Source organism: Seriola lalandi, unplaced genomic scaffold (genome assembly GCF_002814215.2).
Source record: "Seriola lalandi dorsalis isolate HSWRI2012SDOR001 ecotype SW California unplaced genomic scaffold, Sedor1 jcf7180002054947, whole genome shotgun sequence".
Taxonomy (NCBI): Eukaryota; Metazoa; Chordata; class Actinopteri; order Carangiformes; family Carangidae; genus Seriola; species Seriola lalandi.
In genome coordinates this window covers 1,329,597-1,350,197 of record NW_019525498.1, presented here as the reverse complement: position 1 = coordinate 1,350,197, position 20,601 = coordinate 1,329,597, and the positions used below count along the sequence as shown (strand labels likewise).

General features: G+C 40.5%; 1 protein-coding gene and 1 long non-coding RNA gene across 2 annotated transcripts in view; one reads left to right on the top strand and one right to left on the bottom strand.

Moving 5' to 3' along the window:
- The window catches only part of slc16a10 (solute carrier family 16 member 10), a 30,992-nt gene extending 10,588 nt beyond the window's left edge, over positions 1-20,404 (bottom strand). The window contains exons 1-3 of the mRNA XM_023394323.2: positions 19,789-20,404; positions 2,733-2,877; positions 131-560 (exon numbers count right to left, since the gene is read on the bottom strand). Coding sequence (XP_023250091.1) covers positions 131-560; positions 2,733-2,877; positions 19,789-20,134 — 921 coding nt within the window. The 5' untranslated portion in view covers positions 20,135-20,404. The remainder of the gene's footprint in view (positions 1-130; positions 561-2,732; positions 2,878-19,788) is intronic.
- Positions 19,178-20,144, top strand: LOC147817521 (uncharacterized). The gene is made up of 2 exons (XR_015436287.1): positions 19,178-19,580; positions 19,735-20,144. It is a non-coding gene; the product is annotated as an uncharacterized LOC147817521 (long non-coding RNA).
- Positions 20,405-20,601: the final 197 nt, after the last annotated feature.

Here is a 20,601-nt window from a genome sequence, read left to right as displayed (position 1 = left end):
CGACCCGGAGTGTGGGGTGATGATACCCGGTAACACAGTAAACACATAAACACGCACTACCTGTGGAGGCCGGCGAAAGTAAGTCTGACTGAGAGCAGACGAGAGGAGAAAGTAGAAAACACAAACCTACCAGATGGACGTAAGGCACATAGTAGCCGTAGAGCGCTGCAGGAACACCAAACGCCCAGATACGATATCCCAAAGACTTCCAGATGTTGAGGTTGAAGACCTGGTTCATGGGTGGGCACCGACTGCCTGTTTGGGTGGTGGGGGATTTGAAGGGCAGGAGGGGCTTGTAGGTGAAGCCTGCCAGCATCAGCACAAACATAAGGATGCAGAGGACGCGCATGGTGTTGTGGAGGCCCACTTTCTCCAGCAGCCCTGACAGCAGGAAGGGTAAAGTGATGGTGAAGATGCTGCTGCCGGCCGTCACGATGCCATTCACCAGACCCAGGCGCTTCTTGAAGTAGTGGCCCAGGATGACGAGGCTGGGCTGGTAGGCGAAGGAGCAGCCGCAGGCGAACACGATGCCATAGGTGAAATACATGGGACCCAAGGACCTGTGAGAGAGCACAACAACCACATATGTCACTGTACAGCCTTTTGAACATACAAACATATGAGCTGTTTGTATATGGCTAATTCTGAAGTGTTTTTGCTGCATTATCCAGATGAATCAAATAATTAATCAACTAAACACATGTTTTGTTCTTCTCTTTGTTTAATTATCTGCACATTCAATGGCTAGATAATAAGAACTAGAATCACATCCTCGAGGTTGTATCCCTCCGCCACTCAGACTAGTTCCAGGTTACATCCCTGTTTATCTAGAGTCATATAAAATATAAACCATTCGTGTGAAGTTCAGACAGATGGTTTCAAATCAAATCCCCCGATGGTTGGTGAAGGTGTCCCTCAAGCATCAACATTAGGCCCTCTGCTATTTGCATAAATAAAGTTAATTTTCCAGCTGAGCATTGCAATGTCCATGTGACGTGTCCAGTGATGTCTGGACATAATATAGTCTGTAATTTACTTCATTTAAAAAAAGAGATCGAACAGTAAATTCAACAACTTAAGATGAAAGTGATTTTTGTCCAGTGGAGCAGGTTCAAATAAACGCAGGATTGTGCTCCTGTTTGAAGTACATAAATCCGAGTTACCTGCTTTATGAAAAAGCTTTATGACAGGAAAAAAAAGCACACAAAGAAGAAATATTGCACCTTGCACTGTCCAGTGCAGCCGGCTATCAGCCTGCCCCTTGCTTGACACTCACTTGATAAGCACTAATTCATTTATGACTCATTTATTGCACTAGAAAGCGATGACCGTGTTAGAGCGCCGCTTCGTTTGGATCAGATATTTCTGTGTCTTGGTGTGAGTGTTTCCTCACCTGTGCGGGATTCCAGGAAATTATTAACAACAGTGTGTTAAATACAGATGTCTGTTAAGTCAAGACCACCCACGCTGCAGAGGGAGGTAACACGATGGTGATATACCAAATATTTATATATTTGCAGTATTATCAACTGAGTGTTTTCAGTTGCTAATGCAAACCGAACATTTCCTACTGCTGCACCTTCACATTGAAAGCATTTAACTGGTGAAACACGAGTTGACTTTTATTATGAAGTAGTCACAGAAAATGCAACGTGTTTGTCGGTGAGCTTCCAGCTTTGTTCATCATAATCATAATGTTTATGGTTACTCACAGATTGATGGGTTATTAATGATTATTACCAGAATTCTTTATTAAAACGACAATAGTTTGTTTTGCTGCCCCCGCAGTTCTGTGACCTGTAGTATTAATATTAAATACACCAGGACCGAAATCTTGAAGTGCTTGAGTGTTTCCCAAATAGAGAATGAATAAATGCCACTGTAATGTAATTGTAAGCAGCTATATCGACATTTTTAGTGTGTATAAATATATTAATCACAACTATAACTCCGGTTTTAAAAGCTCTCCTATGAAACATATATAACTGGCATATAAGGATTAATGAATATTAGATAATGCAGCATTGTCTTCATAGGTTTCAAAATGTGAATGATTTGCACGTGTTTTAACAGTTATTAAATGTTTTATAACATGTTTGTAATAATAAATCATAGATTTTATATGATTACATTTACTGTGTTATCAAATATTAATGAAGTGTTCATTAACTACATCAATTACAGAGACTTCATAGGAGTTTTCATTGTTAACAAATTGATTAATTAACACATTTTAAATATCCTTATACATTCTTACAACTACACCATTGTTTCATAGATTAATCTCACCACAAAGTAATTTAGTAATTTTCAGTTATATCACATGATCCTCCTCAGCAGAGTTTGCCCAGTTGTAATGGGATGATAGCTGTTTAAATTTCCCCTCCTCCAAGGACTTGAAAGACTTCCTGTCTGCGTTGGCTTTAAACTGAGAGATGGGCGACTCCATCCATTTTAAGTGGTGTTTGGTTCATTTGCAGGGCAGCACTGGTGACTCTCTTCTACAGGAAGTAGCTAAGGTCAGAAGTCACTAGATTTGTCACTAGGCTAGGCCAAAACTCATTTTGAACTTTGAAAGAGCAACGGCCAATGGGGAAACTCCAACACTAGCATGACTGACGCTATGACTTCATCAGTTAGTCAGCGACAGGCATTCACGCTTATGCGGTCAAACCATCTCCAACAGCTCCTGATCTTTTAATGTAAAAACTATAAAGGGTTTTCTTCCTTACGTGACAAAGGAGCTGGCCAGGAGTCCAACCAGGCCGACAGCGGCGCCGCCCACTGCAGTAACTCTACAGCCGAGGATGTCAGTGCAGACGCTGACAATGGGGGAGCAGAAGAAGATCATCCCCATGGAGAGGGAACCCACCCACGCTGCAGGAGAGAGAGAGAGAGAGAGAGAGAGAGTGAATGAATGGCGAGCTGTACGTGAGACTGTATGTGAGTGATGATCATTTCACATTCAAAACAGACACCAAACAAAACTAAGGCAGGATGGTGTTCAATATTACAGATGCCACACAAACACACATGCAGACACACACACTGTACAGTCTGTTTACTCAGGAAACCAGCTGCCATGTCAGGAGTTTCCTCCCTTAGATAGTGGTCATAAATTACACTCCATGTTGTTTGTATCTGCCTCCATGTGTCTTTGTAACCTTGATGAAAACAGCTCTAGAGATGCCACTTGGCTTTTCAAGACAAAGTGCGCAATGACAACAGCAGGAAGACAACACCGAGTGGACAGGAAAGAGTGATCAGGAAAACACTTGGGCCTAATATCAACACAGATACGGTGGGAATATAATTTACCTCATGTGTACATCATGATGTAACTCGCTTACCGCCCTCACTAAGAAATAATACAGGCAAATAAACACAGTACATCCAATTTTACCATTAAGAAGTTCCACTCATATCATTCCTAGAGATACTCAATGGTCACCCTCTTTGTCATTGGGTTGTTTCAGCATTGGCTTGGAGTTTACACATTTACATCAGAAACCCTGGAGCATGATGGGAAATGTAGGATCGAGGAGCTGGTTGCACAAAACACCTTAAGTTAAATCTGAGTCACGGTTCTATGAAATAAAAACAGTTGAGAAAAACACCCTTAAGTGTTTTTAAAAAAAAAAAAAAAGTATATAAGGTTTTCTCCTTATCTTAGTCTTACACCTAAGGAATCACTTAAAGTCAATTAAATTGTTGCTTAGTGACTTCAAAACAACAGCAGGATGAGATAACAGCTTCTTTAATGTTACCGGAAAAGTGACAACAGGTATCACAAGTGCTAATGGCAGCAAATCAGCAGTCTCCATGGAAACAGTAGAATTTTATCGCATCGTAAAATCTCTTTCGCTGCTGCAAATACCATCTAAGAGATTCTGTGCAACACCCTCATGTAACTCCCTCAGCTAAGGAGAAATTAAACCTGAAGTGTCATGCTCGAGCAGACAACTGGCTCCAGTCTTTTTGAAGCTTCATGATATTTTTGCTGCTTCAATTCTGACCAGTCTTTGTAAAAATCTTTTCTTGTAAATGCAATGCTGCAGTAATATCGTCGTATTGACAAACCTTAAGTTCAGGTTTGTATAAAATCTCTTGTTACTGCTTTACCTGGGCTCGCTGACCAACCTCAGTAAGATTAGATTGTATTTTCTTAGGGAGGGAAAATTAGGCTTCAAAGGTCGTTTTTTATTCTTTTCCTACAACATTATTTCATGTTTTCGGAGCAGACAGCCAGTTATTTATTGTTCAAGTCAACTAGTGATAATTTTTTTCCTCTGAGAAATGTCAGTAGAACTAAAACTGTGACCATCAGGACAACAGCAGGAAACATCTGCAGTGTTTGCTCAGTGCTTGGTCGGCAGTCTTCTGTCAGTCTAAGGTTAAATACCAGTGTCACATGCTGCAGCAGGCCTCTAATATGTGTTTAGATACATGGGACACATTGACAGCCCTGCAGATAAGCAGCGCTGGAATAGTAACAGCAGAGAAGGACTTGATAATATTGAGATTTATCAAAGAAAACAAAAATCTAACAGACTCAGAGAACTTGAAAAGCTTTTGACCTTATCTCAAGTTGTTTTTATATTACTGGGCGGACATCATGTGAGATGTGCTGGAAACAACTCTTCTCTAGAAATGCTTACGTGCGCACTGCGAAGTAACGCTGACTAAACACACAGGTACACAAATTGTGCAAGCCCACAGAGCAGCACCCTTTGACCGTGGAGAGCACGGGAAAGCTTGGAGGGGGTGACATGTTTTGGCAGGGACGACTACCTGGGACATCTTTAGGCCTCCAATCATACCACAGTCCTATACTAAATAAAGACGACCACAACAAGCATGCACATGGGACGAAAGAGAAGGAGGTGTTGACGTTCTTTTTTCTCTGTGGAAAAGCTAGTTTCAGTGTTGAAGTTGTCTGTTTCTTACGATAAGTAAGGGGAAACCACCGTGTCAGGTTTCAGGTTTATTACTGGTTTTGCTGTCCCCCTGTTTATTCTGAGAATCCTCATCTCACCCCACGCTGTCAGAGTATTACACCTCTCATGTTTCCCCATGAGACAGAAGTAATAAAGCAGTTCAGAAGAAAAACACCCACTACCCTGACACAGTTAGTCATAACTGTACTGTCTAGTTAATCTGCAAGGCTATAGTGCTAAGAAAAGCAAACTTTAAAATGGATGGGGTCCAATTTGTTTTCATTCCTTAGCCTGTCTGAGTGTAGCTGTTGTCACGCTTGAGTGCTCACATTAACAATGTTTACCATGGTTACTTTAGTTTTTGTGTTATTATGCTATAGCTAACATTTGCTAGCATGCAAAATTGCACTGGATTCAAAGAAAGCTGAGGTTGATGGGAATGTCATTAGTTTTGCGGTAATTTAGTTATAAATCAAAATATTTTTCAAATTGAGCGGAAGATGGTGCTGGATAAAAGTGTGTGTGGGGAGGTTTATTTGAACAGTTTAAGCTAACTGCAGATAACTCAGTATCACACGTTTAACAACAATTAAATGACGATTAAGAGATTTACCGAGAGATGAATCTAATGGAAAAACCAGAGATAGGCGCTTGAGCTGTTTTATCACCAGCTTCGTTATTGTGTAGTTTGTCCAGCAGAGAGCGCTGCATCTCCCCTTTAATCCCTGCGACTGACTGAACGCACCACAGCTCAGCTGACCACTACAGAGCGGGAGCAGAGTCCGCATTTGAGCATCTGTGTCTTTGTGGAAAGACGCTCATTTCCATGTGTAATATATCACTTGATTGATTACGGTTTGTTTTCCCACACTGCTGTGCATCAGTTCAGAGGTATGAGTTGTATACACTGCACAGATGCTGAAGTTTGAGTGGTTCGATACTCATTTCATTCATTCAGTGTTAAAAAACGGAGCCAAACTCAGAGTCTGAGTTAAACCAAACCTGAACTGATTACAGATGTTTACTGGACACAGTCAAACACATTTTTATACTTCCACATGTAGAAATACTGACGCGTAACCTACATGCACCTCTCTGGTTTCCCAGTGTGAGGACCTCTTCCAGACACCAGTCACGAGAATGGCCCAAATTCAATGGGATCCGCTCTGCCTGGGCTCATATTTGTGGGGATATCAGCTCCCTTTAAGCAACATAATGTAATAAATGGCAGTGAAGTAGAAAGGCAAAGAATCCCTCAAAGACAACAGGAAATTGTTGTTATGGTTTCATCTGCCGGCTCTCTTGATTTAAAAAGCATTTACGCTTCAGACAAAGAGGAATTCCAGATTGAAAAATGTAATTTCAGGATCCTCTCTGTCCCAGTGACATCCACCGCTCGCCGCGGGCCCCGCTTGGACACTGAGACGGAGTTGCTCTAAGTCGTCTGTCTGCTCTGTTAAAGACTCCTTGCTGGAAACCACTGTGCTATGAACCCGATCACCCCGCGATGACTGAACCTACAGCAGTGAGCGCTGCATAACACCCTGCCTCCTGTAAACCAGAAATGATGTGTTCAAAAGCCTCTGATGTGACACTACTGACAGCTGAACTGCAGACTTTGACCTCAGAGTCCAGTTCCTCTGTATGTACAGGGCCTATCAGCTGTTTGACCCGTCTGTGCTGCTGCGAACAATACTTTTCTGAATAGATTGAAAGATGGATGTTATTTAACTATTATATAAAAATGGATATTGTTACAATATTTTTTACAAAATTGAATTGCCAATGTTTTTCATGGTTTTGGTGCCCACTCTTAGCTAAACTGTTTAAACAGTTTATTCATTACATTTAGCTGTTTCAACTGTTTCTCCATTTACTGTTAGGTAACCAAACATATATCTTTATCTAACTCTGTAACCACTGTGTGTCTCTGCTCGTTTGCTAACTTGTTTTCACACTCTTACTCAGATCACATAGTATTAATAAAGATGGACGTAGCCTCTGTGACGTCACCCACAGGTTTCTGAAGAGCGGTTTTGAAGCTCACCGTGGATGACTCCACCCCTAACTCCCAACTAATCCAAATATGGACATAACTTTAGTCCTTAATAAAAATGTAAACAGGTGAGTTAAATAAACAGTTGTCATGAAGGAGAAAATTAGACCAAAACTGTCTTTGTACCAGGATGTAAACATGTTTATTTCTGCTGTAAAGTTGGACATTTTAAAATGGGAGTCTATGGGGATTTACTCTAGTCTAGACTCTAGTGGCCATTAGAGGAACTGCAGCTTTTGGCTCTTCAGTGTTAACTTCATATTTAAGCTTCGGAGGTTGATGCTTGTTTGAAACTGACTTAGCTTGGCAATTCATGTACTGTGCAGTCAACCTATCACAGCCGGAAGCTTACTGGATATTTTTTAATTTATTAAAGATTACTATCACACCATTTCCTCCCTCCTAAACACTAATACTGTGTGTAGATATTTTTTAATCAGATCATCGTTTGTATTTTTTCAAAGTAGCTGAACTTTCCACGTATGTAACTGTCAGTGGAACAAGCACCACAGGTTAGCAATCACTGGCTGAGAACATCAAATAAGGCCGTGTGTGAAAGAGAGAATGGCTCTAATGGATCCTTTTTTCCATTTATTCATCCTAATGGTGAATAAATTCAGAGGGCGTGCATTAAAGCCACTGGCTGGAGCGTTATCTATTTACCAGAGTTAATGGAAACAACTAATGGACGAGGATACTTGGCTCATATCGCAGTGGTGCGACAGCCATTTTCCTGGCCTGGTCAAATAAACACCTTGTGCCTGTAGCACATTCTAGGAATCTATTAACTGAAGATGCGCAGAGTAATGAAGTCAGGCTTCATTTAACACCAGAGGAGAAGACTGTTACACTGAAATAAACACAAAGTGAGGAGATACGGTGTTAATGAAGGACCACCTAATGTTCCTCTTCACCACCTCAACGTGGAACCCAGGAAGGATCATTTCTCTCTGGGTGTTTTGCGATGAGGTAGCTGTAATGTTAGAGGAGCTATATGTAAGTTTTGCTATTGCTACATAGCTAACGTTAGCATTAACAGCTGTTTACTTACCAATCTAGAAGAAACATAGTGAGTTCAGCATCACACTTTGTTCCTTTACTCTCCAGAGGTGGAAAGAAACCTTCTCGTTTTACTTTTATTTCTATCTTTTCTTCGACTGAAATTAGCATGCTAACCAGCTAGTTGCGGCCCGGTCGACCTGTCTCATCACTGTAGCGTCCAGTCTGCTCTGAGGAAGTGGCGCTCCAACAATGGATGAAACTCTTGGCAGGACTGGTAAGTAAAGAACTGTTGCTGTTATATGAATATACAGTATATATAGTAAGTATGTGACCAATTTTCACAGAAGGAAGAGTTTTCAGCTTACAAAGAGTCTACGTGTTTCTGTAGCAGATAAAGAACGACTGAATAACGTGTATTTAGTGCCACTGAAGTTATGCAGATGCAGTGCAGTAGTTTTCTCCTTCGGGTGCTGCAGTTTCTGCAGAAACCCTGATCGTGGTTCAGCTTTTCAACTGAAACACAACAACAGATTAAAGAGATCTCACAGTGTGGAATGCAGACTAGTAGAACACGAGCTTCTCTACAGGTGGATGGAGTCGGTCTCAGGACAATGATCTTTCTCTAATATAATAAAGTATATTAGCTGATCATAGATAAATGAAATTAGATCAAAATAAAGGGAAAGCCATGTTAATTACACATCTGAATTTCAGCATGTCATAAAAATATAAAGAAGGTAGATGCTTGGTTTAGATATTTGGAGGACTTGTAAACTACCGCAATGATCATGTTTGAACTACATTTAAGCAGTATTGGTAGCAGGCAATGGTAGTGTAATGTGTTTTGTTAATTTCTAACAACCTGCTACAACCATAACTGTTTTGTTATTTCTCTGTGTTGCTGTAGAGCTCAGTCTCTTCCAGTGTGAAGAAAGCTGTAGCTTAACTTAAGGTGTTGAGCTTCCAGTGTTACCTGCAGTGTAACATACTGTCCTGGATGGAGACACATGCAGTACAGGCCCCAGACTCACTGGCTCTGCACAGACAGAAGGAATGATGGAGCTGCTCAATGGGCTGAACCGCTGCTGCAGTAGAACCTCCACCCAGCAGCCTGAGCAGCCAGCTCGCATTACAATCACAGTTTTAGACCCATGGGGTCAGGAAGTGAACCACACTGTACTGAACTCTCTGCTGGCTCCCACAAGGCAGAGCAAATTTTTTTCTCGGGTGAAGACGGTGAGAGGAAGAGGACAAAGAAAGAAAAGAGAAAGGGAGTTATGAAAAGTAAAGTAAAAGGTGTAGAAGTTGGTGTAGGGACCCTTGTGTTTCCCAGCTGGCCTTGGATTACATCCTGCCAGAGCTTTGTTTCCTACTGCTTGTCTCATTAGAAAGAAATTGGCAGCCCACTCTCCTTTTGAAAAAAAAAGAAAAAGACAAAGCAGAGCGAGCGGCAGGGTTAATGGGTTTACAAGCTGTGGCCTATGTTAAGCTAAACATGTTTGGCACATAGCTGAGACTCATTACTAATGTCCCGCCCTCCTGAGGGGAGCTGCAGTAACAGAAGATCAGCCACAGGCCCCGGATCATATATTACTACGTTAATATTAGTGGAGCGGTTTGGCGAAGGAAGGAAACAAACCAGAGCCACACAAAACATTACACAAGGTGAGCAGGATTATATTAATGGTCATAAATAAAATCAGTGGAGTCCCCCTTTAAGACTTATTATGAGACATCATTATTAGGGTGTAATTGTTCAAGGTTTTTTCATCATAATTAGGAGATGGAGGAAAATCTGTTGCAGCCTGAGCAGATTTTCTGATTCCTGCAGCTGCATGAAAGCACCGTGCCAAACCTAAAGTGGTATCACTGTATAACAACCACTCCTATTTAAGTATGACTTAAGTGTGACAAAGACCCCAGTGATAAGCCCAATCAGGGCCTCACTGTGCTGCAGACACACATCTGGCCCTGAGTGGACGACACAGCATCACAACCATTACTCCATCTTCAGCTTCAAGCAGCTGGAAGCCATTTATACAGAGCTGCTCCACTGGAGGCTCTGAAGGGGGAGAGGCAGTAAGAAATGCCAGTTTTTGTGTGCGCTCGCATCCCAACTCAGGTCCGTCATGTGCCGTCTGGCCTCACACCACAGGAAGTGAAAACTCCTGCTCCATGACACAGCAAAAAAAAAAAGAAGAAGAAGAAGAAAAAAGAAAAAAGAGTTGGGCAGCAGCCGCAGAGTAATTTATGGCTGTGAATAAAATAGTGTGCATGCTTGGAATGACTCTCTGCTGTGGATACAAGAGGTCCATATGAAAAATGTTAAATGGGAGTTGCGTTCTGTGTGAGAGGGAAGAAAAAGGGGGTGGCGTGTCAGAGCTGGCTGGTGATTGGGGGAGATTTTTGTCCACCCCATTTTTAAGTGCACAGTATAGAAATGGCAACGAACCACCATTTGGACATGCTCCTCATCGAGTCTTTACTCAGTATCTCCAGAGGCGGCTGTCTATCTGGAGTCTGCATTAAGAGTGAGAATGAAAAAGCCACATCAAAGGTGTTTTTCACTAATTCCTTCACGACAGGTGACTTTAGATAAAGACAATCAAAATAATAAAATCACTTATTAAATCACATATTAAAAATGCAGATCCAATAATAACCTTTTTTAATGTCAATAAATCTGTTTTCTATGGCTCCTCCTGTTGTTTACGGATGGTGTCTTCTACAAACACACACACAGCTCATAAAGTCTGAATCTTGTTATCCTGTCACTTTGGTGGGGTGCTGCATGTAATGTATGGTGTCCATGATGAGTTGTGAGCTCTCTGGTACAAAGTGAATTACCTCCAAGACGACAGATCGTTTGGTGCACTCAGGGATGCACGTCTTTAATGTCCATGTTTCTTAATTACACATGGCTGATTGCAAAAATGGCAGAACTGTAACGGAAGTTCAATAAAATACATCAAATTGCATTGGCTGAATCAGATCTTAATGTCACATGAATATCGTTGACTCAACGACTCTAATGCTCCCTCTCAGTCGAGCAGGCCTTCATCTGTGTCTTCCAGCCCCTCAGGCTGCACTAGCTTGATGATGTGTGTCATGTGCAGGGGGTCAAACAATTGGTCCTTCTGCTGCCAATGAAGTGGTGCTCTGCCTCCGACATGTTTACCCTGCGTCAGGCTTTATCTCTTGACAACCTTCACCTAATCTCAAGCTTCCATGCGCCTGAGATCAAACAGCCGGTCAAACAGCAGGTCAAACATTAACCTGTGGATGTTTAAAGCTTGTCAAGGTTTTTTTGGGCTGATTTGATCAATGTAATGTTGTTTTTTTATATAGCTTAAGTTGCCACGCAGGCGAGCTGTGTGAGTTCCTGACTCTAGTCTTATGTGAAACTTTTTAAACAAGAAATAAAACATTTCAGGGCTTTGCTGCTGCAGCATAGTCTGCTGTGACCAGTAGCTTATGATGGCTGTGTAACTGCTTTACTGAGTCAAGAGACTGACTTTATGACTGCTCCTGCTATTCTTACATTATATTTGCATTCATCATTATCCTGTAGTTGCCAAATAGTCTTCGTTCAGCAAAAGTTACACAGCTTTACGCTTTAATGCTGGACTCCTTAGTTACAGCTCACTGTCATTTCTACATCTCCACAATTGTATGGATTAAATAAATGAAATGCATGTTCACCAGTGAACTTTAGAGGAGTTTATAGGTTCCCTGTTCTCTCCCCGTTCTCTGTGGTAAACTGAGATAAGATAAAAGCTGCTGACTGTACCTTTGTATCTAATGTGCAGATATGAGAGTGGTACCTGACTCCTTTAGGAATCTGCATGGCTTTAGGAAGTTACTTATATTCTTAAACAAACACCGGCTTCTCTTTTTACAAACCAGGTCAGCACACTTACGGCCAGATGTTTATTTGAATATATGTAAATTTGCGGTGCAGTTTTCACTGACTGAGACCATAATCTGATTCGATTTTTGAAGCGAGGCTAGTACCGTGGTGAATATTTTGCGGACACTATACAGCAAAGTGCTTCATGTAGGTCCTCTGGCTTGACGGTTGCGTCCAGTTTAAAACTAAAATAATCCCAAATCTTTCTTTGCAATGAGAAGTGTGAAAAGAGTGGAACGGCAAATATATCGGATGGTTGTTTAACTTTCAGAAAATCTTAACATATCACCAACCCTAAATCCTATCGTAGTTATTTTGATTACAAAACTTTTAAATTGTAATGAAAAACTGTTAGCATTACTTAAAATATTTGTCTTAATTATTACATTATAAAGTTTTTTTATTCCATTCAGAGCCAATAATCATGGTAAACAAAATGTATATGATGTATAAGACAAATCAAAGACGTACAAAATATAGATGAGGTTGCATCAGAGGGTAAGTATACATATGTATATATATATATATATATATATATAAGTGTGTATATATTTGTCTATGTACATATGTATATGTGTGTTGCTTGTTTTCCATTTCTTTATTTCATTATCAATCTATTCTATTCATTCTATTAATAATTATATTGTATTTTATGATATTGATATTGTTATTTACATTTAATTTTCTTTGGTAATTTAATTCCATTGAATTATTGTAATTGTGCTTTGATAACACATTGACAATGGCATGCCAGTAAAGCCAGTTGAATTGAGTTGAATTGAGTAGAAGTAGTTACAGTAATCACTTATTGTTTGCATTAATAATTGCCTTCAATTTTCTTTCTAATAATAAGGTTTTAAGTCAAACTGTATATAAGCCTTTACTTAATGCTAAATTTCCACTACTACAGCCTTTACAATTCCATCTCCACAGTGGTTACGTCTCATTTTTGGAGGCAAAACTGACAGTGGAAATCCAGCGGACTTCATAATCACCCTCTATTAATATGGCTACTATTTTAAGCACAATCCTCCTGATGCGACTCCAGCCAGCTGAGATTGATTGATATTTACAGCATATGTGTTTGAGCAGTGTCACATATGGGCCTGAAAAACCAGCACCAAACCCCCTTAGTAAATCTGGCCCTTAGTTTTCTGCTGGAGAAACCCATAAAGACGTTTTATAAAGAGTCTGTGCTGCATGACAAAGACCCGGTAAAGCAGTGCAGTGGCAGCAGTTTGCCGACCCAACAAAAGCCTAACTGACTGTAGCACTTTGCATTGAACTGAAAAGAATCAGGACAAACAGAAGAAATCTGAAGAGAGGGGAAAGCCTCACACAGGGAGTCCTTCCTCTCTGATCGGATCAAGCTTCAATGGGTTCTGCCTCAAAGGACGGGCTGCCTTACAGCTGTAAGTCAGGCAGGGGACAAAGACTCTATGAGGATGTTGCATTATTAAGAAATGTCAATTTCTTGTGACAGGAAAAGAGTGAACATGCCACAGCGAGACAGAATAACCCGACTCCCTCTTGTTAATATGTAGAAGAGTTAACATCCGAGCTGTGTTGCACAAACACACCTGGGTCAGGGTCATATTTCTTGCTCGTGGATTTATGGCTACTGCACTTCAACTACATTTCATCTGATGTTGGCATAGGCCGGTCAAACTCCAACCAATTACTGGCACATCAGCTGCCGAGCCGGGGTTCACTCCGCCGCTACGAGCTCATGGGTGATCGTGAAACACAGGCTCTCACTGACACTGATACTAAAACAATATTTTCAACTTCACTGCACAGTCACTGTGTCAGTTTCACAAGCAGAGACAAAACATCGGCCCTCAGCTATCTCGCTTCTCTTTATGTTTTCCTTTGAAATCGAGTTAAAATGATATTCCGCAAAAAATACGGACACGTGACTCCATGTTATTGACTTAAAAGTCAATCAACCACATGAGGTTACTTTAGATTCACCAAAACAGCACAATCAAGGACTCTAACCTCTGTGTTTGGTCCAAAGGTCTTGGCTGCTTTAACATTAGATGACAGGCAAGAGGTTTTAATGGCACGAGGCCCAGGAATAACCCCATCTGGCATTCCCACAGGGAGAGAACCAGAGCCTGTAACACAGATGTGAAGGCCACTGACCTGGCAGCTCAGACCAGACTATGAGCTGGACCTCCCCGCCCCAGCGTTACACACTGTGATTGGTTGATTTAAATGTCCAATTTCCCAGTTTTGTCTGCGGCACTACAAAAGATAATTCCTGCCTTGTGAGAGCTGAGGACGTCAAGCAGCATGATGCACTGGTCTTATCCAGAATGTGGGAAATTCATCAAGGTCCCACATGGTTTTTACAAAATTTGGTCTCATACAAGCTTTTTGCTGGTTTTCTTCAGGGTATTTCTTTATAATAATAATAATAATAATAACTTTATTTATATAGCACTTTTCTTATCATAACTTTATTTAGAAAATGATGACATAAAAAAACATCTCAAATCAACATTATGCAAAAGGGTCTGACGGTGAGTGAAAAGAGGCAATAAAATATGTATAAACAATAATGAGGGATAAAACAATATAAATAAAACATGTATCAGGAATTACCAAAGGCTCAGACAAAGAAATATGTTTTAAGAAGAGATCTGAAGGAAGTTAAAGAGTCACAGTGTCTGATGAGTGTCCGGGCTCTAATAGCCAATAGATGGGAAAACCTTAGTCACAAACCATGACCTTAAAAGTCAGCAAGAGTCACAGGCTGCGAGGATCTGTGGGCTTTACAGGAATATATAACTGGGTGTCATCGGCATAGAAATGATAAGACACACCGTGATGCAGAAAATACTGTGCAAGTGGAAGCATGTAGAGTGAGAACAGAAGGAGGCCCAGATCAAGAAGGTCATGTAGGTGTAACATGCAGCTAATTCACTGTAGACACCCGCTGAGACAGAAATGTGCTTTGCATCAGAGGTTTGCAATATGTTTTTTTTTTTAATGTTTGAATCGCCTTATGGTTAATAAGAAAGACTCATTCTACAGCCACCAAACAGCTTAGTGTTAATGAAATCAAACACTGGGCTTTGAGGGCTGAAAAGACAGAATTCACTGCCTTATCACAACAGAAAATTAAGATTAAACCATATAAACTATAGACACTAATTGAGATAAAGTATGACACACATTTAAGTTAAACTACAGCTTCTCTAGTTGAACTGTCACATAAACTATAATCCAGGGTCACGTTCATAATCTGGAAAGACCCTGGAAGACGGGTATCAGTGGTGTTTCAGTGTTTCCAGCTGGACTCCTTTAACAACAGGCAAGTCATGGTTCCCAAACTGAGCGGACAACACATGCTGCTTTAATTAAAACATGACTGGAGGGAGATTTTCATTTTCTGGAGGATTTTCAAACGCCACCACAAACAGACATGCTGTGACAGATCTGTTCTGCTCTTTAACACACCTATCGAACGGGATATGAAAATTATAGTTACAGTGAACAAGTGAACATATTCATAGACAAGACCCTGCAACTTCCATTCAACTTTCTGAGCAGCTGTTAATTGATCTGTCGACTTCCTGAAACTAAACTGTGGAAATTGCTCACATACCTTTGAACTTCACATGTAAAGGCCCCACACACAAAGGATGCTTTTGATAACTTGTGTAGAATCATTAGTATTTTCATTACTCAGGTTATAACATATTGAGGTATGTTTCTAAGCACATGCAGGGTGAACAGTGTGTAATGAAGCGTGTTGCAACATGTGCGCTGGTATGACTCTCCAGAGTCTCACAACACTGGGAGCTCAGATGGTTTTTCAATGTGTAACCGCCTGTATTTCATTCCCACTGACAGACGTCAAGTCAGGCAATTTGCACCAGTTTCCACAATGAGTATCCAACGAAGGACTTAATTATAAAATGATCTATCGTTTGTCTTTAAAGAGCGAAATTTTAAAGAGTAAATGAACAACTAGTGATTTGGTAATCTCTCCATGTTTATGTGGGACGTTTACTCTGCATTCTTTGGGATAAATAAAGCAGACAGAAACCTACAACACAGGCTCATTATAAACTGGGATATTACATCTCACTGAAAGCATACTATAATATGATAACACTGAATCACAATTCTTATTGAAGTCATGACCTAAATGTGCACTGTGGGATGACAAACACCCTAAAACATTTTACTAAAAGTAAAATCTTCACCAGGTTTACGTGAACGTATATCCACAGTGGTGCAGACATACGACGGAGAGGACGAGCAGAAGGCTGCAGTGATAATGAAGATGGAAGAAAAGCTGCTGACTTCAGATAATACGTGAGGGCATGTACTCAGCGTGGATATGGTGTGTACTGTCCCTCGTTAGAAGACAAACTAATACTGGACAGGGAAACTACAAGTGGATCTCTAAGTGGAAGTAAATTATATTAGTCCTACTAACTGTAGATCAACTGCAAATTGATTTGACATTGATGTGTGATAAAATTTCTTAACATTCATATATGGAAATTGTTATTGCTGCAGCAAACAATTATTTTCTTTAACAATTTATCTGTCAGTGTTTTTTTTTTTTCACTTTATAAGGTGCTAACCTTTAAAGCCTACAGAAAATGACTTGACAATAACACAAAAAAGAGAAAAGTAGGACTTAATTATTAATCCACTATCAACATTTTTCATTCATTCTCTGTAATGTCAACCGATCAAATTAAAATAGTGCAAATCAATTCTGTATGACTGGGTTTTGTGGCGGTTACAATATCATTACTGATCTGATCTAAACTTTACACACACAGACAACTGATAAAACCCTGGTGTCCCAACAACTGCAAAGGCTCATACCAAGGTGGTGATGTCATGCTGTGCAGTTATGCTGAGGGCGAAGCTTTCTATCTACTGCTGACATGTACTCTATACATGCAGACTTTCCAAGGAAGGTGTGCAGCAAGTGAAACATGGACATGACACAGCAATTTAGACTGACCAGGGAGACCACATCTCCACTGACTAGAACTCCTCGACTGTGGGAGGTTTGAGTGATGACAGCTGATGACATCCTATTAGACATTAGGGTTAAACTGTGTTGTAATTAGCGTATGAATTCATGAGTTATGGGCAAAAACGTGAGGTCACAGTGACATTTGTCCACAAGGCTAAACCGCATTTTGTCATCATTCTTGTTTTTTTTTTTTTTTTGTGAGAATGAAATGCAAAAATAACCGTTCCAGCTGAAATCGTGACTCATATCGCAATATCTGCATAAATAATCGCAATGTGATTTTGTTTTTCATATCGTGCAGCCCTCGGTAAACCCTAACATTACTGCCACCTGCAGAAGGAAATCTTGCACAGGAATCGTGTCAAAGTTTTTGGGCTTTCTGTAGTGAAATCAATTATGTTAAAGACAGAATAAGTCAATATGGCAACCTTATAATCAGAACATCAGTACTGGATAATTCTGCTAAACCCTGGATACACAACAGTTTGCTGATTTCAGTGCCAACCTTTTTAAAATCTCTCTGAAATCTGACAAATACCAACTACTCCTCCAAACAGAGCTGCAGTCGACAACCTTTTGTCCAAACCAAACCTGAGGAGAACCTGAATGATGACATAACATGCTGAATTTGAACCAGCTCCAAAGGCACAGTTTGTTCTGTTTCATCTCTGTAGAAGCTGATTAACCTGCTTCTTTATTACATTTATTTAGTCAAATTTTTGGAAGTAATGGAACAGTAGTTTTTTTTTTGTTTTTTTTTTAAATGCTAACTAAGGTTCACAGGATTAAAGCTGTGCTTTTAAAGGATAAGAGGCGTAACAGAGTCATATAACTGCACTCAATATTAAATCACAAATTAAGACCTCTGTTATTAGACTGTAGTTATCTTTAGCACCCAAAGCTGCGCCCCAGGGCTTGATATCACTTGTGACTTGCAATAGGTGGCGTGTGTGTGTTTGTACATGATCGTCAGACAGAGCTGTAACAGCAGCAAATCGATGAAAGACAAACTATAAATCTAAAAATCTATAGTATTAACATTTCTTTTTCTTCAACATATTTTTTAATGAACTTCTAAAGGTTCATACTACACAGTCAGTGGGTGTGAACTGGTGCAAACATCTGATTTCTTTTCCCTTAAAAATCAGAAACAAGATATCACCAGAATAGGATGGGTATTGATCACACAGGTTTTCTTTTACTCGTCTGTAAAAACAACCTTTAAGTCAACGCAGTAACAGTGAAACTCTTGTATGCTCATCTGTTAAACAGCGGCACCAACAACAGGTGGTTAAAATCACAGCAGAACAACACATGGTCATTACTCATGGGCTAAGTCTCTCCCTCTCTATATCCCCCACACACACACACACACACACACACACACACACACACACACACACACACACACACACACACACACACACAAGGACAAGATTTTTTCGATATGATCTCTTCCTTGACTCTGCCATCTACAGCAACCACTTCATGACAAACTTTTTCATTAAAGTGAATACAGAGAAACGTGGAAACTCTAAAAACAGTAGAAATATCCTCCGCTTATTCCGAACTACTTGTGATCGTCTTCCATCAATTTTTCGACTTTTGAACACACTCCTACTTTGATTAAATACTTTGGTATTTTGTTTGGCTTTACAAATTATAGAAGAGATTTAGAAATCGGATTTTTCATGTTACTGGCCAAGTTTCATGTCCATAAATGTAATGTGCTAAAAACTAAACCCTCTTTTTGTCACTTAAGAAGGAAGCAGAGTCCTATATTAGAAATATTATCTACCTCATGTAATAGAAAAGCTGTAAAAAACGTCATTTTGTGCTCCAAATTTAAAATATTAATGTATATAAATATATTATTTTTTAAATATATATTTTTACTGCACCACTGTCAGTTTGTTAGGCTACTTCTTCAGTGCCTTATTCTATGTGTCTGATGTAATGATTTAAAAAAAAAAAGAAACATGGAAATGATTGTTTCATTCATATTCACTGTGTATGTGTTGTCTGACTTAAAAAACTGAAATTACTTAAATATTTTTATTTTATTTTCTATTTACTGAACCATAAGAAGCAGAGCACAGAGTCTGTTTAGCTGATAAAGTAAAGTAAAATAAATTTTAAGACGGGATAAAGATAAGGAAGGAACATGATGACAGCAGAAGTGGTTTTCTTACAAGGAAGTAAATCAGATTTTCTGTAGAACTGGTTTTTCTTAAGGGAAAGGTGAATCATTTGGTGAGTTCATTGTTGAATAGCTGCAGTAAACTCTCTCTGTCATTTCATCATGTTTCCTGTCATAGAAAAGTATGGGCAACTGTAAAATGCAAACCACTTTTACACTCTAGTTTCAGACACAAACCCAGTACCACACTTGGGAAAAATAACGCCACCACACCGAGTTACTTTGCCGCCAACACCGCTCATATCTCCCCACAGACGTGCCACTCTACCACAGCTGCCTCGCGCAGAGTGACGTCACTGCCGAGCATTTTCCCCTTCTCTCACAGGAAACACAGATCGCGTTACATGCTAGCCGCAGTTAGCTTACTTACAGTTAGCTAAATGGGAAACCTATTTTTTTTACATATTCTGACGTAAGAAAGGCGCGAAATGACGCAACTGAAATGTTTTAGCGCACGAGGGGTGAGTAGGATGTGCGTGTGGAGAGGTCGACCGGTATCAAAGGTCACAGGTTCAATTCCCGGTCACTAACTGTTCGTAGCTAACTTAAAACCGCGTTTTTTAAATTAGGCTAACAAAACAGCGAAAAACTCCTCTCTAACGTCTCTGCCGTTAGCAGTGACCTCACGTGGGGACTCTCTCTCTGACCGCCCCCACCTCCCGCACTCACCTGTCCTGAAGCGGAGGTCTTCATCGTGCTCGCTGCCGAACTCCCGGAGCAGTGATTGGAAGAGAATACCGAAGGCGTTCTGGATCCCGAACACGGAGCCGTTACACCACATGGCAGCCAGCATGACCAGCCACCCCCAGCCGCCTTCGGGGTGCACAAACTCGACCTCCTCCTCCTCCGCCGCCGCCGCCGCCGGAGCCGGCTCCGGGACTGCGACTTTAGAGTCCCAGGTCTCCTTCTTCTCCTCCTCCTCCTCCCCCTCTCCTCCTGCGGGTACGACGGCGGCGTCGAGCGTCTCATCCATACTGGCTGCCTCACCGTCTGGCATGTTGTTTCCCTCTGTCATTGTTTTTTTTTTTAAATCTGGGTAATTTAAAGAGAAAAAGTCAACAGCAGTGTTTGTGCTGCTTGTTTTTTTTTTGTTTTTTTTTCTTTAAAAAAAAAAAAATCTATCTGTGTCTCTTTCAGTGACAGAAAAATAAAAGTTCAGATACAGTGTGTGTCTAAGCAGTGGTGGCTTTCAGGTCTGGGTGAAGTTGCATCCATTGAAGGGAAGCTGTCGTTGGAGCTGTGCTGGTGGTCAGGCAGCATCTGTTCCTACAGTAACTGTTAAAGCTGCTGTTGCAATATTATAAATAGACAGCGCGGAGGGGCGGGGCTCCGGGGGATCCTGCTGCTGATTGGACACTGTCATTGACCCCATGACGAACACTTACTGAAATAGACAAAATATTGTTTCAATACACAATATTTTTTGCATGATTGGTAATAAAATACGTATGTATACACAAGGTAAAGTAACCCCCCCCGCCC